This window comes from Amia ocellicauda, chromosome 15 (genome assembly GCF_036373705.1).
Source record: "Amia ocellicauda isolate fAmiCal2 chromosome 15, fAmiCal2.hap1, whole genome shotgun sequence".
NCBI lineage: Eukaryota > Metazoa > Chordata > Actinopteri > Amiiformes > Amiidae > Amia > Amia ocellicauda.
This window is the reverse complement of record NC_089864.1, coordinates 27,233,381-27,259,591: the sequence shown is the minus strand read 5'-3', so window position 1 is coordinate 27,259,591 and position 26,211 is coordinate 27,233,381. Positions and strand designations below refer to the sequence as shown.

General features: G+C 37.2%; 1 protein-coding gene across 1 annotated transcript in view; it reads left to right on the top strand.

The window, feature by feature from the left end:
- bicd1a (bicaudal D homolog 1a) overlaps nt 1-19,750 on the top strand; it is a 102,711-nt gene extending 82,961 nt beyond the window's left edge. Inside the window, exons 5-9 of the mRNA XM_066724593.1 lie at nt 236-1,339; nt 4,110-4,261; nt 6,708-6,915; nt 18,480-18,552; nt 19,664-19,750. Of these exons, the coding sequence (XP_066580690.1) occupies nt 236-1,339; nt 4,110-4,261; nt 6,708-6,915; nt 18,480-18,524 (1,509 nt within the window). The 3' untranslated portion in view covers nt 18,525-18,552; nt 19,664-19,750. The remainder of the gene's footprint in view (nt 1-235; nt 1,340-4,109; nt 4,262-6,707; nt 6,916-18,479; nt 18,553-19,663) is intronic.
- The last annotated feature ends 6,461 nt before the right edge of the window (nt 19,751-26,211 follow it).

Here is a 26,211-nt window from a genome sequence, read left to right as displayed (position 1 = left end):
AGAAGTAAGCACAAATCAGAAATCTGTTTGTGTCAGCGTGTAAACATGGCTTAGTTCAAACTTGCCAGCATAAGTTACAAATTTAAACTTCACAAAACAAATCTAACCGCTATCTAAACTATTCATAGCACATCTTAAATATGCTGTCCTTCAGGCTTCCATGCACCCCTAAGCAGTGATACGTTTTAAATGGATGAGTTCCTGATTTCTTTTTTGGTTTTCTTTCCAATTTCAGGTGGAACGGGAGAAAGCCATCCTCCTTTCCAACCTGCAGGAGTCCCAGACGCAGCTGGAGCACACAAAGGGGGCATTAACTGAGCAGCATGAAAGAGTGCACCACCTCACAGAGCACGTCAATGCCATGAAGCGCCTCCAGAACAACAAAGAGCTCAGCATGGACCTTGAGACGGAGAAGGCCGCTCACGACTCGGCCCAGGATGGCCATGATTATGAGGTGGACATCAACGGGCTGGAGATCCTGGAGTGCAAGTACAAAGTAGCTGTCACAGAGGTGATCGACCTCAAGGCAGAGCTCAAGGCCCTGAAGGAGAAGTATAACCAGTGTTTAGAGAGCTACACAGATGAGAAGTCCAAGTGTGAGAGCAAAGTACAGGTTCTGGACGAGCAAGTGACCCGGCTTGAGAAAGTCTATAAAGAGAGCAGGGAGCGGATCACAAACTTAGAGGCTGAGCTGCAGACAATGACTGGGATGGCCAACGAGAATCACAACACCCTCAATGCTGCACAGGATGAGTTGGTGACCTTCAGTGAGGAGCTTGCCCAGCTCTACCACCATGTCTGCCTCTGCAACAACGAGACACCCAATAGGGTTATGCTAGACTACTATCGTCAGAGTCGGGTGACACGGAGTGGGAGCCTGAAGGGGCCAGATGACCCCAGAGGGTTGCTTTCTCCCAGGCTTGCCCGCCGAGCCATGGTGGCCTCCACAGAAGCCAGAAGTCCCATAGAGCCAGCTCCCAAAGACCCTGCTGAGGCTAGTAAGGAGCAAAGTCAGAGCCCCACGCGGACCCCTACGGTGTCACCCGTCATAACCGCCCCGCCATCTTCTCCCGTTACCGAGCCCAGTGACCTCCGCAAGGAGCCCATGAACATTTACAACCTCAATGCCATTATTAGGGACCAGATCAAGCACCTGCAGAAAGCAGTGGACCGATCCCTGCAGCTCTCACGGCAGAGGGCGGCTGCCAGGGAGCTCGCCCCCATGATTGACAAGGATAAGGAGGCACTGATGGAGGAGATCCTGAAGCTGAAGTCCCTGCTCAGCACCAAACGGGAGCAGATAGCCACACTGCGACTGGTCTTGAAAGCCAACAAACAGGTAAGGTTTTCACAAAAAAACGGTTTAGTGTACGAGAGGAAAGGCAAAAGTAGTGACCAGGTCCTCTCTTATCATGAAATCTAGCATCCTGACATCTCAATATCATGTGTGTGTGTGTGTGTGTGTTTATATGTATACATATAAAATGCCACAGAAGCTGCTTATTGTCCTTACAGTAATTTTGTATTGCTGCTTTTTGTACATGATTCTCTCTGTGTAAAATAAACCTCCCTCATAAAAAGTCTCACATCTAAAAAGAAGCTATAAAGTAAAGTATGTGCCAAGAGCCTTGAATGATTTCATAGTGCACTGGGGCAGTAAATATACTTGATTTACTGCAATCCCACCATTATCCACAGCTTTCTGACAATCCTTAGTCACCCTGAACAATCAATAAGTACTAGTAACCACCTTAAAGCCAATTTTTGTCAGATCTCAAAAGCTAAATATTGTTAGGCCCTTAAGGAAAAGCAGGCAGTCTGGTGATGGAAGTAGTGTTGGTTGACCTGAACACTTCTTGTTGGACCTGAAGTGAGACTCTGGTTCCATCATTCAGTTAGTAAGTGTAGGGTACTACCATGTCTTGATTAATTTCAAAGTAACATGTCTTATTGTGTCCTGCCTACATTCCCCACTTAGTTTAATTGACTAATTTTAAGTACATATTTTAAGTTTATCTGCTGTGTCATGATCTGCCAGTAGCAAATGACTGGGTGTAATATTGAGTCTCCACCTACCTAACTAAGTGCTTTAGGATGTTTAAACTGAAAGGCCCCGTATAAATGCTTGGTATCATTATGATCATTATTACCTAGTTAATTTAGTATTTACCATTGAAGAAAAAAGTTTCCCTGTCAATAATGTAATATCCTAGACTTATCTTAAAATACATAATCTAAACAAGACGTATAACAAACAACCAAACAAATAAACAAAAAATACATCCTGCCAAATGTGCTCATTAAAACACAGATCAATCATCTTCCTAGGTACCAGTAAAAAGGAAAATAAATATGAGACAATATTAACTTAACACATCCTAAATTTACCCATGGGAAGATGTCAAAACTTGTTAAAGTGGTGAAGAATTTATATTACCAAAACATAAATGTAAATGTAAAAAAAACTTTACCTCCTGTCTTAGAGTGCAAAATATAATCAAGAGGAAGCAAGTTGACCCCAGCGTATTCAGGTGCTGGTAGAAATTGATCCAACGATAACACACACAGACAATCCTTGAAAGATCACAAATCAGTGACTACAGCACAGTAGAGTACTGTATCTTGCTTCATATACCAACTTATTTTAATTGAAGAAACCCTTCTGGCTTTTATATTTATATTTATTATGGGTTGAAGCAATACCCAGAACATCCTTTGTCAACATTCATCTGGTTTGTAAATTTGTGATCCATTTATTTTTAACATTAATCATTCATTTGTGTTTGTCTTTTTAATATTATTGCCTCCTCTGATATCTCAACTGATAAAATGCCATCTGTCTGCTAGAGATCATCCTGGAAACTTTTTTTGCCTTTAAATATGTGCTTACACCTCTGCCAATCACTTCTTTCATTTGGACTAATGCTGTTTTGAGATTACTGTTGTTTAATATTGCTCATTACATATTTATGTTATATATGTTCAGAGTTCTGATTCAGCCTAGAAAACAGTGTAAAGATACCACTTGTCTGAACCGATTGAACTGAGGTGTGTGAACTTTGGAGTGCTACTCAATTCACTTCTATTGAGTCCCCACACAACATTGTTTCAAATAAAGAGTGTGATGTGAATGCTTTACACCTTCAATCTGGTTGAAGGTACTTATTTAGTGCTGGGACTAGTGGTGTATTAGCGAGGCTTGAAGTTTTAATTAGCTGCCTCAGCCCATAATCGTCAAACACTCAACAGTTTGTATGTTGCTGTTTCAGATTAGATTTGTAATGTATGATCCAAACTCACTGACTGGAAATAACAAGAGGAATCCTATCAGTGGCACACTAGTTGAAGTGTGTATCAGATATTAGTTAGTTCATACATACAGTATTAAGCCTAATAGTGTGGGAGACATATTTTGAGTATGTATTTTGCATTTATGTTTATTTTTTCTTTCCTTTTCTGTTTGTGTGTGTCAATCAAGAGATAAACAAAATGGCACATATTGCTCAATGCAAATAACACTATATGTATAGAGAAATATAGCAAACAGTATGTTCTATATCTGACATACGTTTACCTCTCACCAAAAAAAAATATTATTATTATTATTATTATTATTATTATTATTATTATTATTATTATCTGGAATGGATATTGTATAACAAACCTATTACAATTTTCCAATATTACAGCACATAGAAAAATGTGCTTTCTTTTACTTCGTTTACTTCCAGGTTCACCTCAAACAGACCCAGATTTAAATGGGTCAGCTATACCCATTAATACAAATTTAATTTGTAATACTGGTATTTATTATTCTATTATCTCTATTTGCACATTGATATTGTTATAGTATCGGATTCCACAATTAAATTTGTACTATATCAAACACAAATACAAAGCATGAATGAAACAGTTTTGTCTTTATTGCTCCTGTATTCCAAATCAAAACTTTTGGAGCTGTGCATCCCAATATGAACTGAAGAGTATATTATTTCAAAAGACCAATTCTAATAAATATGCTTGACATTTGTGTTCTGCATATCAAACCTTCTGTTAAAATTAACAGTTCTGCTTTGCACTCATCCTCTTCCCACCCCTTTCTCCTGCAGACAGCCGAAGTTGCCCTGGCAAACCTGAAAAGCAAATATGAGAACGAGAAGTCAATGGTGACAGAAACAATGATGAAGTTGCGTAATGAATTAAAGGCTCTCAAAGAGGATGCTGCCACCTTCTCCTCCTTAAGAGCAATGTTTGCGACAAGGTGAGATGTCTGACAGCTTAAGGCAACACTTTTGTAGGTGGCCATTTCAGGGTTTGATACACAGACATTACCCTAACAGAACAAAAAGGTTTTTCCTAAGTTTTGCTTCAGATCTGGTCCTCAAGTGCCAGAGAGCTTTTAGGTTTCATGCTGCATCAGTTTCTTAATGTGTTACTTGAACTAATTAGCTTAGCTAGACCCCTTTTTTAATGCAGGTGATGCTTTATTAGAGCTATAAAAAGTGTTGGATTGTGGCATTAATGACTGTATTTGAAGAACAACACAGATTTAACCCTTTTCCCTCTTCAATAAATGTCACTTTGTTTTCCATCTGTAGAAAAGCTTCCTTTGTGCTAGTATAACAAGAGTGTACCAAGAACACCAATTTGCCTATGCAAGGTGATGCGAGGATAAGGTAGATTTAGGAATGATACCATTTACTTCAGTATAAATACAAATCTCTCAATTCAATTAATTTTAAAAGGAAAGTGCTTCATAATGGTAATTTATGAGCTCATAAAATGTTAATGTTGACAAGAATCAAGTTTATATTTAAAGTACTTTAACATAATGTGGCATGTGTAATGTTTTGCTTTTAAAATAATACATGGCTTTGCAATATTAAAATGTGCCCACCGAAAGAAATTATTTTGATTATAATGAAATTATATAGTGATTATATTTTCCCCGAATCCTTGCACACCCTTGGAATAAATATTCACCTTGCAAAAAAAACAAAAAAAAACTGAAGTGGCAAATCAATCACACAAATCCAAGGCAATACCTGTGACACATACAATTCTGTTTTACATTTAATAATGTGTATTTGAAATGGATAGGTTTGCAGATACTGTAGTTTCCAAAATAATTGTTTTATTTCTGGTAATATGAACAAACAGTGGATTGTTCTGAAAATGTAGGATATTAAGTTTTATCAGGAAATCTAAAAAAGGTTCCCCCACTCCTTGAAAAAAATATCTGATTAAATGTTTTGCCTAGTTGCCTTATTATATATATGTTTTCAATCAAAGTAATTTTATGATGAAACCTACAAAGGATTAGGTCTGATAAATGTCATAGAAGACCTGAATTGAAGGAGACAGAAAGCAAAGGATACCTCAAGGAGATACCATAGTCATATCTCACTTGTTAAGGAATTTTTGCAAACTTGCAAACTCAGTGAGTTAATTCCCCTTTCTCCTGCTGGAAAATGCATTGTGGAGTATAATAGTCATCCTGCTTGTCTGTATCTTTCAGGTGCGACAAACACCATTCATTTACAGTGTACGTGTCACTGTATCCTGGGTCAAACAAGAACAGTAGTTGGGCTGTGTTTCTTAAAAATGCCATCCAGATGCATTATCTCAGGCAACATTAAGAGCAGGACAGGTTTTAACATGTATGTCTTTGCTATAGGATTGTTAAATAGATGTTCAGTGATATTAACAGATTAACTTGATTTTTCTCATTGGCAGTCAGACAGGGAAATCTGACAGGGAACAAACAGCAACAAACTTAAACCAACTAAATCAAGTTACAATAAATAAATAAATACATAAATAAATAAATAAATAAATAAAAGCAATGCAGACACAAAACCAGTGCATCAGACTTATTGAAATGATGCCTAGTAGTAATTAGGCAATGATATCAAAGTTTCAGTGCTTGCTGTATGTGTTTATGTACATATTTGAAAACCTGTCTTGTCTTAAAGTCTCCCAGGATTATGGGGCCTGGTGGCAACCCTAGTGTGTCTGTGTCTCTCCGCTTTAACCAATAGGCTAGAGTCTCGGTCCGTTTGTGAATATTGTGCATGTTGCCTGTGTGGCAGCCAGTGCTATGTGATCTGGATGTCGCCACTAAAATAGCCAATGGTTTGCTCTTGCTATCTCTATGAAGTGTTTACTACCTCTAGTGGTTCCAGTCTGTATAAATGTATTCACCTCAAGTTGGAAAAAAACCCATCCACTTAGTTTAACACTGCAAATATTAACCGCTACACATTAAGATGGGTTTACACTGCTAGCTTAGAGAATAGTTGGGCTTTAAGTTAATTTGTGTAATCACGTAAACTGTGGTTTAACCTAAAAGGACTGTTTAAGTAATGTATCAATTTTGGACACAGTAGCAATCAATTCTGGCTCACATGACTTCATTCCTGCATAACAGGTATCAAAGTATCGCAGGATTAAACTGTATAATCATTGCAGTCCATGTGTCTGTGTTTACACTAGTGTTTGGGGTTGCATCTCAAAGTATTGCATAATAATCGTCCCCCACAAGTTGACTTAAACTGCACTGTGGACGAATCTATCAGTGGTGAAAATTTGAGGTGTATACAAGTAATAGTAGGTGTCTCCCGCGGTGTGCCCAGGACAGTGGTCTTGGTGGCGTGTCCATGTGTCTCGGGGTTCAGTCTCAACGTGCGTCTCCATGTCTCCCTCAGGTGCGACGAGTATGTTACCCAGCTCGATGAAATGCAGCGGCAATTGGCGGCTGCAGAGGACGAGAAGAAGACCCTGAATTCACTCCTGCGCATGGCCATTCAGCAGAAACTGGCCCTCACCCAGCGGCTGGAGGACCTGGAGTTCGACCACGAGCAGTCGCACCGCAGCCGGGGCAAGGTGGCCAAGATCAAGAGCAGCACTCCTAAAGTAAGTCGAAAGGCAGCAGCCAGCTCGCCCTTCCCAGCAGCCCACACACCGGCAACTACAGTAGACAGCCCCCCAGCACTCCTAGGCAGCCCGCCTTCCCTTGAAGGTACGCCCACCTGGACCGTAAATTCCTCGTCATTTATTGTAGGCCACCCACAGTGGACCTTAGGCACGCAGACGTTTACTGTAGACCCACGTTCGTTCAGCACAGACTTCCAGCCGCTCACTCAGCCCACAACAGACACTACCCGTCTCTCGGTTGTAGAACCCCGGCCCTCTGCTGTACTGTGCCGGTCACCTGTACTCGGGACTCGGCCATCTTCGCTGGCCACTGCCAGGCCTGTCACAGATATGCCACCATGTACCCTCTTTACTCCTCCTACCACTCCTGGCCCATCGAACCCCTACACCCATGACTCATAGCACTGACATTCTGGAGGAGCTGTGGGCTGTTGATACTGAGAGGAAGACAAAGTGATTTCCCTTCGCCTGCAAGGTTTTTAAAGCAGTACGAACATTGTGAGCCTTTGTAAGACTTTCCTCAGGGATACAAACTGAAAGGAGCACATGCCCCTTTCTTGTCATCACAGTTGTTGACCAGCATTACCCACTTTAACTAATAAAGTAGCGTTTGTTTGTTTTGTTTTTCTCAGAGGGATGACCTTTATGAAATGCATTCATTTACAGAAGCATCCTGTGGACAATGGTTCAGTAATTGCCGGAAATCTCTAGTTTATATATACAAAACAGGAAACGGAAAACCAAAGATTTTTTCCAGGAGGTTTTGTTCTTTTAGGGGAGTTCGCAACTGCTGTTTGAAAGTTAGAGTTTCCAAATCGATCGAGCTTTGATAATGTCAACGTTCCATCTAACAGGGCCCTGGCAAAGAATCAACCAGTTATATAGAACTTGATTCTGTATTTCCTTCACGTAAGGATATCAAATAGGTTACACATTGAGTTTACTATGTGGCATTTTTCATAAGATGATGTTTGAACAAACATACTCTCTTAATTACTAGGCAATGGCTGTTTTTGATTTTAGTTTTTTAAGTGATTTATAACAATTTTTTAAGAGGTGAACAGTTTTGGTAATTGAAATGGAATAGGGACAACACAAAAGTTAACTAGTAAGGGTTAGAATTACAGCTGTGAATGACTTTGTCAGCTCTTTAAATTATACATTTAATCATCAACTGTACAAAATACAAGTCTTTATTACAGGAATTGATACAATAGTAAAACTACATTTTTTGTTTTCTACATCTACCAGTTTGAACTATCAAGTAACAAACTCAAACTCAGGGAATTTCACACAAGGTCAGTTGCAACCAAAAACATGTTTTGAATAAAACTCTTTTATTTATTTTTTCGGAATCAACTGTATGTGTAGTTATTCCATGTTTTCAAGTTATGCACCTTGTCTGAATAAAATAAGAATGATTCACTATATAGTTAGACACAGACACACACACAATTAAATGCGGTCCATTTAATGATGCGCTAATGAAGCTGATGTTGGCAGCGTACACACAAAAGTATACTATAAATATACTTCACACTTTAAGAATAATGTCTAAAACTAAAGCTTTAAGAGATACAGAACATGGATTGATTATACAAATCCCTTCTAATTTGATCAATTCAATGAAGGCATTCATCCAAACAAATAAAATGAACATGCCAAAACTTACAATTTACCATCTAAGGAATAGTAATTTAGAGGTTTTTACGAAGTAAGAAACCTTGGTAATTGTGTTTGACATGTCCTTCTATCCTATCTTTGGGATTTAGACCAAGAGTTACAAAAAGACAGTGATAATACACTGATATCCATACGTCCTTACACAGTGAATACTGTGCATTTTTAATGGCCTTCACTAATATGTGTTTTTGAGTAAAGTGACTAAATGTCAGACTTAACATGTAACATGACCTCTGAAATGATTTAATTAATACTGTTAATTCTTGAAAATACCTTTATTTAATGAAAAGTGACGTACCATAGGGTTTTTTTTTTTATGTAGAGAAGGTTCTTTATCATTTAGACTCTGAAACATTTCAAGACATTAGAAAGGAATGAGTGCAGATACACACCTCTGAACTTTGAAATTATAACTAGACTTAACTGTATGAAACATAATTTCAAAAACCAACACTAGATTACTAGGGGGATATTGACAATTCATGAGAAGATATCCCAATTCTTCTATTCTATCTAACGTTAAGTAAAGACAAATGTGTGTTTTCATCAATGCAATGGACGCTTGTGGACCATCTGTTTTTTCAAAGCAATAAAGAGAAAAACACAATAACAACAGACGTAAACATTCCAGATTAAGACCCTTAAAATATCTCTGTACCCATTCAGATCCAGTGTCATTCCAGAAACCTTTTTCAAAATTGCACAATGGATAATAGACTTGGCAAACTATTGCCAGTTTTCAATGGAATCATTTATAGGTATGAAATCAAAGTCGTTTTTATCGTCTTTGAATGTTGTGATGATGCATTCTTCTGAAAAATCAAACTACTTTTCACACTGTCCATTTCTACTGTCCATGTTCTTGTAGTGTAGGAAAGGTCAGTTATGGGTAGAAGACAGGAATTGACTGGAATAAACTATTGTATTTGACCATTGCTGGATATTTAAATACAAGAATAAGGCAGAGAATGAAAGCCCCGGAAAAAAAAATTCCCCACCATGTTTTGTGCCAAATTCTAATTCTATGTACTGTGCATCATATACCATCCATACACCCTTCTGTGGTAGACCTGTATTTAATAATCAATGTTTTTTAGCGAGGCCTAATTGTGCTGCACTGTTATTGCTAACTACTATGTAAATATGCATGTTAATTTCAGATTGTACTTAAAACAGAACTATTACATTGTTTTTTTGTGATGTATACAGACTTTGTTATGTGGCAGTCTAGCTAAGCACATGTGTAATGCTGAACTAAGGTTATGAAAACTAAAACTTTATATAAAATTGTAAACAAACTATAGCACTTTTACTTACACAAGTTTTGTTCTCCCACAGAGAAATTGCCTATAATTTGCTATATAATGCATGAGACATATTTAACTGCAAATTGCTGATTTGCTAGGTGACCTGTAATTTCAGCACTGTGGCAGTTTATATTTTCCGATTGCACGTTAACCACAACATAAATTGAAACACATTTTACCATACCTGTTTTGTATTTTGAATAATGTATTTAAAGTTCAAAGTATTTTTTGTAAGTAATTGAGCCACAGCATATTTCACGTTTTAATTTGCTTTCGATTATGTTGTGGCCGATGGCCAAATTAAAGTTAAAAACGACAACTGTCTATAAGGTGGAATAATGGTCCAGTTAGAAATCTTACTTTATAGACCATTGGAAAGTGAAATTAAAGTGTATTATTGCACTGTTAAATGGCACTTTGCTTAAAACTGAAAAAATGCCATAACATTCTGCAAGACTGTTACACTGAAGGAGACAAAACTTATGTAGACACATAAAGATGTAAAACCCCAATTTGTCAGAGAGAATAGCATCTGTAGGCCTGAGGTGCAGACATATTGTTTCATTTATGGCACAGTGGTGAAATGAACTAATTATCCTATGAACCAGGCTTTCATCTCTGCATAAGATTTTATAAGAGACATTAACAGTCTTTCTGGAATTTCTACAGGCCAGAAAGCTGAAATTAGAAGACTTCGAAAAATACTCTGCGGAGAGTCTTAACAAACTGCTGCGTGAGTTTAACCCCAAAGTTTGACTTCCACACCTTTTATACCGCTGTTGGAAGGGTCTTCCTTGTTTCCTGTGATTAAAGTTAGTAGCAGGCCACAGTTATGAATAAGAAGTAGTATTTGTCTTTTGGTTTTGTGCTTCGTTGTCATTTGATAGTATGAGGGGATCACAGAAGCCAGGGAACCTGTATTGCATAAAATAGGTATTTAAAATGTAATGTAGGTGAATGATATAATGTGCTATAGGAACAAAATAGGTTGGTGGAAAACTTGGTCAGATTTCATTGAAGGTATTATTGTGAGTGTGTGTGTGTGGTTTTGGTATTTAGGCTTTGACTGGTTCACAATGTAAATACTGTTTGTTAACTATACAACTGAATAACCAAGATAGATGAAGGAAAGCAGGGCAAGTTTATAAAATGTTTTTTAATATATTGTTATAGTAAACCTGAAAGGACAACACTGTGATCATAGAGGCCATTACTCATTGTAAATTGCTGGTTGTTGGTTTTCTGTTTTTGCAGCCTATAGATATTAAAGGGCATGTTTTTTTTTGTTTAGTTTTGTTTTTCATAAGCTTTCATGATTACTGAAAAAGGTTCTTTATAATATTTAGCAGGTCTAGTGTACACAAACATAAAAATACGCACACACACATATATATTCAGATCGAAAGAAAAAATCAGTTACCCAGCAATGTCCTGTGTGCTTTTTCCCCCTTTAATCCATATTATTTACTAGTGACCTGCTTGATTCCCTAATATAAGTGTGGCAGCACTGTGACCACAATGTATCAGAGTGGCACTTCACTTCAGAGAAATCAGGATATCACTTTGTTCACCTCTCAGTACCACCGCCCTCCTTCCCATAATTTGCCTTACAGGAAAAGTGTCATGTCACACGGTCTACTCCACAAACACCCCCTTAAGCATAGATCTCTCCCTTTCACCGTATTCCTAGGATCCCTCACTCCGTACACCACAAGTATGCAAGAGGGACAGTTTTACCAGTTTTGCTTGGTTACCTGCATCAGAACTCTGTATTGCTAGCGAATGTCAGGTGTATACTTCAGGCTAATTGAATGTATGCTAAATAAACGTTAACTCTGCCTTTACTTTGTAACCTTTATCTGTGCTTTACAAGTGTGTCAAACTGTCTCGCTTGTGCACAGCCTAGACACAGACACCTCACTGGTTCATGTCCTTATACACTAGTTCAGTTGGTCCCTTGTTTTCATATGAGACAGACACAAACATTGTTGAACTACAAAATGAACCGCAATGCATGTTTTTGATCAAGAGAGGGCACTGTTGACCTCTCATCCAGATAAATCTCAAGCATGTTGTTGCCTATAAAAATAGACAAACTGATCTGTGCAAACTGAATTTAGCTGTACTGTGTATCTCAATTGTGTGGGACATCTACATCAACTTCCAAGTCTCAAATGCTCTCCATTTCAGAAGATTCACCCCACTCCCTCCATTATGTGTTAACCAAAGTATTCTTTTTTTTAATAAGCATGCATTGCTAATTTGTTTTTTAACAAAAACAATCCGGTGGTCCTACAATTGGATTATTCTAAGTCTTATTTGTTGCAATATACCACAGCATAATGAGTGCTGTGCCGAAGATTTTTCGAGAGTGCTGTTCTGGTGAAATGCAGTCAGATCAATGTTATACAAAATTCAAGGCCTTCTACCAGACAATAGCACTGTAGTAGCAGTCAAATGTAAAATAGGTATTTTAAGTGTTGTACATTATGTTTGTATATATGTGTACATAGTGGGTCTTGGAACATGTATTTGTTGTGTCTGTGTAACACTGTAAAGAAAAAATATATATATACATATATATTATATTTAAATGTTCAAGACTTCCCTGTCTTTTTGTTCATAAACCTCTTTGTTAAATGTACTAACGTCATGTCCACTTTTTCATGCGATTGAATGAGGAATGTCTTGTTAATTGAGTTTATTCAATTTTCTTCCTATTTTGTTTCTTTTGGTTGGCTTTTTTGAAACCGGTTTGCAGAAAAAAGGCATCAAGCAATATTTGACACATACATTGAGATATATATGAAACAATTTGAGGCAGTTGACTTTTGTGCATTGTATGTTTGTTCGCATATTAGAATATTAAATCCTTTCTCCATTTCAACCAAGAAAGGTGCCTTTTGTACAGTCCCAAATGAGAGGACAGTGGGTGAAAAAAGTATTTGATCCCCTGCTGATTTTGTACGTTTGCCCACTGACAAAGAAATGATCAGTCTATAATTTTAATGGTAGGTGAATTTTAACAGTGACAAACAACAACAAAATCCAGAAAAATGCATTTCAAAAAAGTTATAAATTGATTTGCATGTTAATGAGGGAAATAAGTATTTGACCCCTTCGACTTAATACTTGGTGGCAAAACCCTTGTTGGCAATCACAGAGGTCAGACGTTTCTTGTAGTTGGCCACCAGGTTTGCACACATCTCAGGAGGGATTTTGTCCCAGTCCTCTTTGCAGATCCTCTCCAAGTCATTAAGGTTTCGAGGCTGACGTTTGGCAACTCGAACCTTCAGCTCCCTCCACAGATTTTCTATGGGATTAAGGTCTGGAGACTGGCTAGGCCACTCCAGGACCTTAATGTGCTTCTTCTTGAGCCACTCCTTTGTTGCCTTGGCTGTGTGTTTTGGGTCATTGTCATGCTGGAATACCCATCCACGACCCATTTTCAATGCCCTGGCTGAGGGAAGGAGGTTCTCACCCAAGATTTGACGGTACATGGCCCCGTCCATCGTCCCTTTGATGCGGTGCAGTTGTCCTGTCCCCTTAGCAGAAAAACACCCCCAAAGCATAATGTTTCCACCTCCATGTTTGACGGTGGGGATGGTGTTCTTGGGGTCATTCCTCCTCCTCCAAACACAGCGAGTGGAGTTGATGCCAAAGAGCTTAATTTTGGTCTCATCTGACCACAACACTTTCACCCAGTTCTCCTCTGAATCATTCAGATGTTCAGTGGCAAACTTCAGACGGGCCTGTACATGTGCTTTCTTGAGCAGGGGGACCTTGCAGGCGCTGCAGGATTTCAGTCCTTCACAGCGTAGTGTGTTACCAATTGTTTTCTTGGTGACTATGGTCCCAGCTGCCTTGAGATCATTAACAAGATCCTCCCATGTAGTTCCAGGCTGATTCCTCACCGTTCTCATGATCATTGAAACTCCACGAGGTGAGATCTTGCATGGAGCCCCAGACCGAGGGAGACTGACAGTTATTTTGTGTTTCTTCCATTTGCGAATAATCGCACCAACTGTTGTCACCTTCTCACCAAGATGCTTGGCGATGGTCTTGTAGCCCATTCCAGCCTTGTGTAGGTCTACAATCTTGTCCCTGACATCCTTGGAGAGCTCTTTGGTCTTGGCCATGGTAGAGAGTTTGGAATCTGATTGATTGACTGGTTCTGTGGACAGGTGTCTTTTATACAGGTAACAAGCTGAGATTAGGAGCTCTCCCTTTAAGAGCGTGCTCCTAATCTCAGCTCGTTACCTGTATAAAAGACACCTGGGAGCCAGAAATCTTGCTGATTGATAGGGGATCAAATACTTATTTCCCTCATTAACATGCAAATCAATGTATAACTTTTTTGAAATGCGTTTTTCTAGATTTTTTTGTTGTTTTTCTGTCTCTCACTGTTAAAATACACCTATCATTAAAATTATAGACTGATCATTTCTTTATCAGTGGGCAAACGTACAAAATCAGCAGGGGATCAAATACTTTATTCCCTCACTGTATCTGTATTTGATACTGTATGTAGGTTTGGTTTACTGTCTCACAGTCTGTTTGTTACAGAGATTGACAGAAAGGTCACAAAAACTGAATCTAAAAATGAATGTAGATTGTCTGAAATATTAAATGCATTGTATAGCCCATTTATAAACAGATTGTTCATACATCTGAATATAACACTGGTTTCCTAAATAAGTCAAATAATAAACACCGAAATAAATAATGTATTGATCCAGTTTCATCACTGTATTAATATGGTACTACAGTTTCTACCAACAATGGATGCATTTAGTATGGGTGTACTAAATTACTTATAGGTTACTTTTAGACAGTGTAAGTAATCCTGGAGTAGAAAACTATTTAGCCATATCTTCTGAATCACTGTCATTTTTATTGTATTTGATTACAAGTAGGAAAACATAACGGGGTAAGGTAAGGAATTATTATTATTATTATTATTATTATTATTATTATTATTATTATTATTATTATTATTATTATTATTATTATTTATTTAATAAATACAGCAACATAGCAGTATTTATGTATGTGTATATGTGTGTGTATGAATTATTAGCATTATTATTATTATTAGTTTTATCATTACATCTTTCTAAAGAATATATAAGACTGAAATTGCTGCAGTGTTTGTTGACTATGTCAATACTTGCTTTCTAAACTGTATGAGTTGGACATCAACATTTGCAGATGTCAGATGCTGTTTAATTAAAAAATAAATGTTCCCATGCAAATTAAGATACAATCATGTCACACTTAGCAGTAAATAATATTACATGTAAGACATTCAAACATTGATCTAAAATCGTCTGTGTTTACCTAATAGTAAAAAACTTAATTTAAGGTGGTACAGCTGGATTACAATTATAATGTTTTGGTTCATACTGTATTAATTGATCAGTTCCTGCTTTGGACCTTGATGATTTATTGTGTTAAACTGTGTATCATTTCTATTCAAATGCAAACCAAAACTATTATTGTGCCTTAACCACCTTAAATAAGTCATGACAATATCTAAACATAGCCATTTTGAATGTTATAATAATTTATATGATACATTATTCCCTTTATGATAATTTATATTGGCTTTATATTTATTTATATTTATATCTCTGAGTTTTTGGATATTTAACAAACAATACAACATTTGATATTGATGTCACTGCCAAGAATTTAAAATAGGTGTAAATATAAAGTAATAGGAACATTGTAACGCTCATGAAAAAAAATATCTGTGTTAGTCTTGTTTTGATAAGCAATTAAAAAAAAAAATAAGGAAAGGAAATAATATTCAATGTACACCATAATAAATCAACAACGATTCAACAACTTAACTGTTTAAGCTGGACAGAATGTTTAAATGTAAATGTATATGAATAACTTAAACACTGTAGGTCACAATAATGGCAACACCTGGGAAATGTTACTGAAATGCAGCTAAAACTGAAGAATCAGCATTAATTTATATTAAAATAAAGAATATGCAAATTATGACGTTTTGTTTTGCATTTTACGTATTGTTGTAGAATGTTATATTCAACAACAGTATAACAGTCTTTTCAATGTTTTTCTTCTTTAATACTGTTTATGCTTGGAGCTGTAAAGACCAGAACTTGTTTCATTTGTTCATATCCTTAAAAGTATCCCTTTGTGATCAATCTAAAACTCAAACTCTTAGATTTTCTGAAAAAAATGTTTTCAAGCTGCAGTTTTCCCTGACACAGTATCTTGTTGAAGATATCTTTTTAATTTTGTTTTCTTTTAATTTTGAAAGATTTGAAGTGGAAAATAGAAACTTAAGAAACTTTAAGTTCTGGACTTTTAAACAGCTAATTTAAGTCTTAACCAGTTTTTCTGTATCTGTTGACTGTAGTTTTCTTGGTAACTCAATTACTCTGCTGTGACTGAGATGGGTAATGTTTACTTATAATGTGGGTTAATAATTCCAGAGGAATTACTGAGATAAAATGCCAGTAATTTATATTTTGTTTTGAAATCGCTAATACACTTTTGCATAAGCCAATAGTTTATGTATAATTTCTGTTTCCTAGTGGGATTTCTTAAAATCAAATGTGGCCTCAAATGTTTGACCACTTGTGTGTATACTGTATATATTTGGCAGTGGCACAAAAACATTATCCAGCCTATTGTCCTATTTCACCATGATATACTGAAGAACACAGAATGGCCATGGAGTTCTTCCTGTTTTAAGCCAATACACTGTGTACAAGTAACCTATATTATAGATTTAAAACCCTGTAAATGGATAATACATGGCCAAAGTTCTACACAGAGAAACATTAGTGTGCAGTTATCAATTGTTGAAGAGAGATTTCCCAGATTTTGCAGACTGACTACCAGAGACAAGAAGATGTTTTCTACAAATGAAGTATGATGTTCCTCATGCATCAGCATTACTGAGGGTTAAAGAAATGTAGCCTGACTATAAACTCCTGGCATATGCTACAGACATTTTGCAGGTAAAGTTCTATTGTTTTTACTTAACCAATCTTTACACTTGCGGCCTTCTCGGCACAAGAGCTCTGTGACTACATATAACCTCTTCTACAGCAGCATTGTCATAAATCATCTGTAATAGGCAGTTTGCTTGATGAAGCATTTTTTTTCTTTTGTTTTTCCAGTTCTAGAATGTCTATGAAATATCATCAAGCTGAGGAAAATGAATTCATGTTTTTTTTTTAATTATTGTTGTGTTTTTGCTTCTGCACCAGCAGGACAAGTCCTGATGTTTATGTATTTTATATTTTAAAACATACCAGTGTTAAGGAATTATAATAACAAACTGAAACCAGAATGCACATAAAACTGACCTTCCTCCCACCTCAGTTTCCTGGTTTGTTTTCAGGCCTTGTTAGAAGCTTTTTATTTATGTATGTATGTATGTATGTATGTATGTATGTATGTATGTATGTATGTATGTATGTATGTATGTATTTATTTATTTATTTATTACTGTAAATGTTTTTTTGCAGCTCTTTCTTCACTTTATGCCTAATCTATCAGGTTTTATTATTGACTCCACTGTATCATCAGTATCTTTACATAAAAAAGCTATAACCTAGTGGGACCTTATTGGAGAAAAAAGCTATCGCTCAGATCCAGACCAGTGGAACACAAGGCCAACCAATGAAAAGCAGCTCCACTAAATCACCAGAAGAAAAAGTGCAAGGAGGAACCAATGCAAATGGTTAGTGAGGCCTGGTGGCAGGGGTGATCATGCCTCACAGAAGAAAGAAGCTATCCAGAAAACAAGGCAAATGACATATAAAACTTTACTCTTACCTTTTTTCAATTAATTATTCAGCCTATTGATAATTAATCAATACACTTCAATCGTAAAGGAAAGATTAGGTTTCTGCGTGCATAGGTTTCTTTGTTTACATGGGGACACCAGTGCTTCTACACAGTAGAGAAGCCACTGTTTCCTTGTTTCAGTATCTTTAAAATTCAAATGCCACAATCAGAAACGGTAAACCTCAGCATCACAGAATAAATAAATGTTGTTGTGTTTAGTGCTTTTACAGTTTTCATAAAATTATTGCGTTATATCATTGTTTTTTTTTCAGATTCAATTTGTATTTTGATTTATTTATGTTAATTTGTATTGTTTACATTTCTGGGGGAGGGGCGGACAGAAACAAGAGACAATGGGTTGAACATTAGCACACAGCAGGCATGTCAAGCAGGCATGGACTTTGTGGATGGCACTTCTAATGCATAACACATTGTTGACACATTGTTACATTAAATCGAGCTTCTGTGTGTATAGTTACAGAGATAGGGGGTGAGGTGGCCTGTTTAAATATTGATGCCATTTTTATCTTGTTATTTTTCAAAACTTGTACAGAACTTTAAATGAACAAGACTGAACTTGTGGAGGCAGGCACTTAGAGGTGTCCTCGACAAGCCATTCCTCATTTGATCTCATGATGTTCTCCATAGCATTTGTGTTCTACTAACCCTTGACTGTCACCTTTCTGTATATCTGTCTAATTTATCAGTTTCTCGTAGATTGTCAGCAGCCTACTGCCTCACCGACACTCTCCCCACAACTAAGGCGAGGGAAAGCCTCTCAAACCGAAAGGTAAACTTTTAGCTGACTCCTCCATACTATAGCACTTGCCCACACAGGCCGCATGTGGCCTTCACGGAGCCAGTGTCCCACAGACTGCATCCACTGTCGCCACTTTGATGTAGTTTTGCATGGAACACCTGTGCACAAACTCAAATTATAATCACCGGACACTCTCCATCTCCCGCACTTGTAGTTGGTAGTTGAATTCCATCCTTTTTTATGCCCCCAAAGACTTTGCCATCCTTGGGTTACAGCATAACGTTTTGTGTGGTTAGCAAGTGCTTGAAAACAAAATAATTTCACTCCATTACTAGTAGACTTTAAAGTCAGATGTTTTCCCTGACCCTTTGTAAATTTGAGAAAATGAAATTATTAATAGGAATGTCATTAGCTTTAATCACTTTATAAAAGCCCACACAAACATATAATTTACTTCCTTCTGCAAATGAAAATTTTAAACATTGATTTAGACTTTTACTGCTGTTGAACTGAAAAAGTACATCCGAAATGTTCTGTTATGGAAGTCTGTTTATGTTCTCTCTCTTTCTGATTGCACGGGGATAAACTGACAGACATTTTTATAAATAGTCATTTTGTCTTTAATTTCATTTTAACACACATCCCCGCAAGATTTCCCTTTCGGACAACTTCTTGCTCAATTTCAGAATGGGTGTTTATCTTTCTTATAGTGGTTCCTTTTATTTAGATGAGAAAAGACTTGTGCAAGTGAAATGTCAAAGCTTTAAAATATATCAAACACCACAAACCCGAGCCCTGATCCATCTCATTCTGAAATTGCCTCTCCCCATCCCAAAAGCAACTGGTGACAAGTCTTGAGTGAAGAAACTTGAGTGCCATCACTGTCACCGTCTTCTCCATTCTTCCAATATTAATACAATGCCGTTCCGTCTGGTTGTGTTGAATTTGCCCTGTCTGTTTTATGTTTGTTATGTATTGTCCATTTCTCTGTGCTCTTGTGCTGCTTTCATTGCCGCTACTTTTTTCTTTGACTTAACTCTTACTTAACTGCGATCGCTGCATAGAGCATATATCTCTTATTTCTTTTCCGTTCATTTTTTGGTTTTTGTTTTGTTTTCTTCTTCCCTCTTGAAATTTGCAGTCGTAATGTACCAGTAGCTCCCCAGGAAGAACAGGCACATTCCAGCTCTCCTTGTGTTCCACTCAACTGTCTGTCTAAGTCACCTCCCTACCCTTAACCCAGCGCACAGGCCCTCCACAGAACAAAGCCCGGATCCTGCCCAGAGTGGCTCTTCTGCCCACCAGCCAGCAAAGCTTTCCTGCTCTGTTGCTTACCAACTGTCCAGGCTTCAATCAGCGGTCTACTGAATTAAACATTATGGGATGGCAGGGACCACAAGACGTGTAGGAGCATGAGGCAAGCTCTGGAACTGGAAGGCTATATTTAAAGCAACTTTTATTTATTCTTGATTTTATTTATTTATTTATTTATTTATTTGTGTATTTATTTATTTATTTAGAACACAAAGTACTTATTGAAACATATAACGCTTGGGGGAGGGGGGGGGGTTATACATTTTCTCCCATTCCCTATTCTTTGTGTGGCAAATCCCGTAAAAAGGAAGGGGAAAAAATCTGGAGACGGACACCCCAAATATCGCCCCCCAGTGTGTGAAAGGCAGGGCAATAAAATGTCCTTGAAATTATTGTAGGAATAACATTTTGCTCCACAAAACTTAATGTCAGTCTTTCAGAAGGTTGCAATTGGTCCTTCAGCAATGGAAACATTGATATATCTTATTAAGGAGCAGTTAAAAGTTGGTTATTGATTCTTCTTAAAAATAAAAAAGACTGCAACTGATTAAAATGCTTTACACTTAGCCATCCAAGGGGTTATATCAGGAAAAGGAGAAATAGTATTATTATTCATTTATATGTGCTTTTTATTTGTTTATTTTGAACCCTGTGGAACAAATTATTAATGTAATTATTCAAGACTACAAAGGGTGCAACTGTCAGAGAGTTCCTCTTATTGTCATGAAGTGTGGAATGTTCTAGTTCATGTAGTGCAGGACCGTCCACGTGTTTTCAATATGGGCCACATGATCAGAAATCCATATGTGTGCAGGCTGCAAGAATGTGTTATTTCTAACAATGGTGAAGTACAGCCTGTTAGCATGACACCTGGTGGCAGTCAGTTACACATCAGTAGCAGCGGGCAGGTGGTTCATGTGTGTTACCTAGTTAAATTAAATGCTAAAAATCTCAGGTGGGCTGCACTCCGGGGTCAGATGGGCCCCATGTTAGACACCCCAAATGTAGTATTACCTTCCAAACACATAAAAGTGCTTCAATTCTTTTTCTTTTTACTTCTAAGCATCGTTCCAACTGAGATTGTCTGTGATGGAAAGATAGGAGGAACTAATTAACTTGGTATATGCCTTACAGAAATGTACCTTTAAAAAACAAGGTTTTGAATATGAGATTAGAAACACTTGACATCAGGTGTGAGGTTAGCCACCAAAAGTCTGATAAGGGTGTTAAGGATTAGTGATAAAAACAAGTAGTCCAGAGTTTGGCTGTTTTACTGCACAAAATAAGACATGGAGTGAACTGTGTATTTTTATTGTCACTTCAAACAACTTAGATCTCTTTTCTGAAAGATGTTTTTATTTTCCACCTTCTGCTGTTTCTTTTTACATGATTGCTTTTGTGTTCCTTGCACTTGGTTAATTAAAACAAAAGATGTACTGTATGTGTTATATTGTCAGTCACTGTATGTATAAAAGAACAGATGCTGCTTTCAGGAGGTAATGGATTAATTCAATCCAAAAACCATTCTGTCAATTTTGTCATAATTCAAATGTTTCTCCACCCATCTTGTTCAGCACTTTCTTTTCTTAGTTAGTTTCAGCCCCAAAATACCAGAAACGCCTTTCTTTGCTGAAGAAAGCCAGGTGCCTTCCCCTCTCTCAATAAGAAGGAATATCTGACTGCAATTGATATTAGGACCAATGATGTCTGATTTCAGCATTTGCTGTTATCCTTTGCCTACATGCAGACAGTTGCACTTCAGTTTCCCAAATAGTCTTCACTTCAGAGCACCTTTGTTATCAAGCACAAAACTGACACCTATAACTATGCATTATTCATAACCAGGTAAAAATCACATTTGTTGGACTGTAATCCAAATGTGCCTCTAAAAATGCAGAAATCTATCTAAATTGAAAAAAAATCGAAAAAAATCGAAAAAACACTTAAAGAACTGGAAGCTCAAGAAAATGTAATTTCGCCTTCCAAAGCTAACCCTGGATACTAGTTTAATCTGATAATCATAAGTTGAAGAAGAAAAAAACAGGGAACTGATGATGAAATTGTGTTCATCAACAACAACCCCTGTGAATCTGCTTTTAATAACTTTGTAAGCCGCTAAATTGTGCATCAGCGTACAGATTTTCTCCAAATGGAAATATAATATGTTACAATCCCTGAACACTACACTTTAGTTAAGTTTCTCATCAACCGATACAGGTACATACCTAATACTTTACTCAGAAAAAACTGTAAACAAAATTATACTAATTAACGACTACTCAGCTGTTCACATTTTTTTTTTTATCCGCACATAAAGGATAAGGGTTGCTTTCACACTGAGAACTCTATTCAGCATTGAGAGTGAAAGGTGTAAATTAAAACTGCTGTATAGTTATCCAGCTTCATAGGCTCAGTTATGAAAAAGGTCATATTACAACAGTATATCTGTGGAGGGGTGCGAGAGAGAGGGGAATAGCTGATCAAAGGTATGAAAATTACTGTCAGCCTTTCTGCTGCTGTTCTATCTGAACAGTATTCAACTACTTGCTCATTGAAGGAACATATAAAAGTATATAGCTTTAAAATGTATCAGTTTGTCAGGCCTAACATGCAAGTTAAGATTCATTTTTTTACTTTATTTTAAATTTTAAGAATAATGAAAAGCATGTTCAGCCTGTTATGTAAGACAATCAATATATTCCCCAGAACCCTCTGTTCACCACAGTAGGTGTGTTCCTGCTGTTTGAAAACTGCAAATTACATTTTCTCACATTGACATTTAATCAGCTGAAAAGACAATGGCAGGTGTTTAAAAGAGGAGTTAAAAAAAGCCAGAAAAAGTGTGTTCATATAGTAAGGTAAAGTTACTTCTTGGATTTGTGCTATTAAGATGTTTTCTGCCTTATTCCTCTTGCCTTTGCTCCATAATATGGCCCACAGTATTTATTTGTTAATGTATTTTTATTCCTTTTTCACAACTGTTCATTCCTCAATGTCTCTTGAAGCATGTGCCAATAATTGCAATGGCCAAAGATATCTTCAAAATCTTGTATTAGGAACAGTAAATCGGTAACATAAAGCAGGGTTTTTGTCTCTGTAATATAGTCTGTAAAAGCAGCAGTTTAGTTTTTTTTAGTTTTCTCATTTTAGGTGTGGGTTATTAAGGTGCATTCACAAAAGCCTAATGAGCTTGACAACGATGTACAGCCTTTAAAACAATGATTCTGTCTCCACAATCATTGATACTGTTAAAAGTTTCAGAACATGAAATTTTACTTTCTTTTTACTCAATGTCTGATTTTTCTGAGTATCATTTTAAGCCATATTAAAGCATGGTCTCAGATGCCATTTACCTTTGCTGTTACTGAAAGTAAAACTAGAAGAGTGTCTTTTACTGACAAAGGCATTTAAAAAAAAACCTGATCTCTGGATCCACTAGAATTGTAGTTGTGGTCTTTGTAAACATCTTTGATCCAGATGATGTGTTTTGGATGTTTATTTAGAGAGTTGGCTGCTTAGCTTAAAATTCTCTTGAAGTGACAAGTTAGATGGGTATTAATGTATTGCCATAAACTTTTTTCATAGTAAGTAAGTTTAAGTAACATACTTTACTTTTGATTTGCATGAACATTTCTACATGAGTAGCCATCCACTTGCTACTAATATGTTGTTTTTGTTTTATTTTTCAAAACAAGTATTATACTACTGTATTTGTATTGCTGATGAATTTAGAATAAGGACATTTGGAAGGAAAATTAATGGTATTACAATATATACCTTTTTGAGATTTAGACTACATTCACAACCTTGAATCATTTTAAAAACCTTGAATGTACTTTTGGCTGAGAGTATAGTTGCAAAGTGACTCTGTTCTATATGTTATAAGGGAGTGAGTGTTTAATTTTCCCATATGGAAGTTAATGAAAATTGGTTTGTAACAATTAAGGATGTATTTTTAATTTGTTTTAGGTTTGTTTTTGTTTATTTGCTATATATATATATATATAACACCTAGAGTGAGAGTCTGGGGAAGAATAATAACCGTGTGACACTGACCTTGTGAAAATGCAATGTGGAAATGTGTAAAACAGAGGTCCAATCCAATTGTTTCATTCATATTGTTATTGAAGAACATGAACTCTTTGGTTGTTTGCACAAGTAAAGTTCCTGTCTTTGGTTTGGCTCCACAGCCAATGCAGAAAAGCAGGAAAATGTAAAAAAAAAAAAAAAAAAAAAAAAACAGACAGCAATATACTGTACTGGGTTTTACGTTTTTATTTCTTATTTAATTAAAACAACAGTGTAATACCTACCTGTTTCCAGATAAAATAAACAGACTATCCTTGGACTGTTTATTGTGGTTGTGTGTTCCTTGCCTCTGTGTCTTTTTCTACTTCACTGTGGTGAGTCTGTCTTGGGAAGGGCTTTAAGCCTCCAAGTGATGTGAGGGTAGAAAGCCTTCAACACTGCCCTCAGAGGTCTCTATGAATAGAGACTTATTGTCAGCATGTTCCTATATGTTAGCAGGATTTTATCTTTTAAGTCGAGTACACTGCCCAAAGGGTGTGTTACATTTTATCATGGTACCTCATACACAACATTTGTACTATCAAAGCTGCCTATAGGCCAGTCCGCACATCATACATAATATATATATATATATATATATATATATATATATATATATATATATATATATATATATATATATATTGTATGTATATTGTATTCGCTGTGCAGAATTCTCTCCACAGGGTTTTCTCTCCATAGCTACAGTGGCAGTAAATCTGTGGCCTGTATGGGTCCACGGTCTGCCCCATAGTTCCCACCCATGTGAGAGGCTTCTCTGCTGCCTTGATCTGTGCGCTCTCCTAGCTCTTCTGGGATTGAGCACTCACTCAGAGTAGTCAGGGTGCTTGAGCTTTAGCTCTGCTTCAGTGTGATCACTTTCAGCCCCAGAGTTCTCTCCAGAGGTAGAAGAACTGGCAATCAGAGACAGCGACATTAAATCCACGGCCTGGCTGGGTCCCTAGCCTGTCATACAGATCTTGTCCGTGTGAGAGACTTGCTTTGGCACAACAGCCCGTGGCTGCAGCTGTAGGAGATCTGTGTGCTCACTTATTCTGAAGAACTTTGTTTGAGTGTGGCTGAGTACTGAGTCTGCTTGCGACGTGGTCAAAACGGTGTGTCACGGTGCGGAACTATGTAACACACTACACGGTGTAACACTATGCACGCCTCCGAAACATGGAGGGCCAAATAATTGAATTGTCAACAAATTACAGGTGTGGTCGACCTCAGTGCTTGTATTCGACTAACTGGAAATGTCATGTGACCATTCACACTATTTGTTAAATGGTGGATGTTACATCAACATCAAAAGAAAAGCAAGAAACTGTATAGCGCAGATTTCCAAAGTTCTGCACAGATGTGCAGAATTCAACTGATCCCATGTGACCTTAGTTTAGTGTAGAAGTATAAAAAAAAAACCAGCAAGACAAACCCGAAGTACAATTCTCTTTGTCAGAAATATGGCAAGCCGTTGTGACATTTAATCTATAATTAAATTATATCAAAAATACAATTTTTATATCAAGAATGATGTATTCTTGATATCAATAATTATATTTTTCATATCAGAAATGCATAATAATTAACGTCCGTTTTTATTTTTTATATCAAAAATGCATACTAATTAACATCAGGTTCTATTTTTGATATAAAAAATGCATACTAATTAACATCCAGTTCTATTGTTGATATCAGAAATGCATCCGGCCCTCGCCCTGTTATCTGAGTGAAAGCGACAGTGGTGGACCTTTTAGTCTCTGAAATGCACTACAGAGCGCGTGCCAATGGCGGGGGTCGTCTACATAAACAGGCAAGGAGTCTCCACTTGCCCCTGCTCCGCTCTCTGAAAGCAGTTCACCCCCCCGGTCCATCCAATACATCGGCTCCTCTCATGAGGAAGTCCCCTGGCATCGGAATGGCACCTCCACAAGTGGTCTAGCAAATCTGCTCCAGCTCTGGGTCTTGCCCCTGTGCGGGACCTCCTAATGGCCTTGGGTCTGTCTAATGCAGTAGTAACCACTATTCAGTCAGTCCTTCTATGAGGTCACAGTACTCCTACCGCTGTCTTTTCAGTCATGGTGCCAGGTAATTTTTCAGTTCCTGCAGGAGCTGTTGGATGAGGGCAAGTCCCCATCCATGCTCAAGGTGTACCTGGTGGCCATCTCCACATGTCTGGATCAATGGTGAACCACCTGGGTCCCATTTCCTGGCCTCACAGTTTCTGAAAGGAGCTTGTAGGCTTCAGTCTCCTCGTGCCCTTTCCCTGCATGTGTGGTGTCTTGATGTAGTGCTGGAAGCACTTTC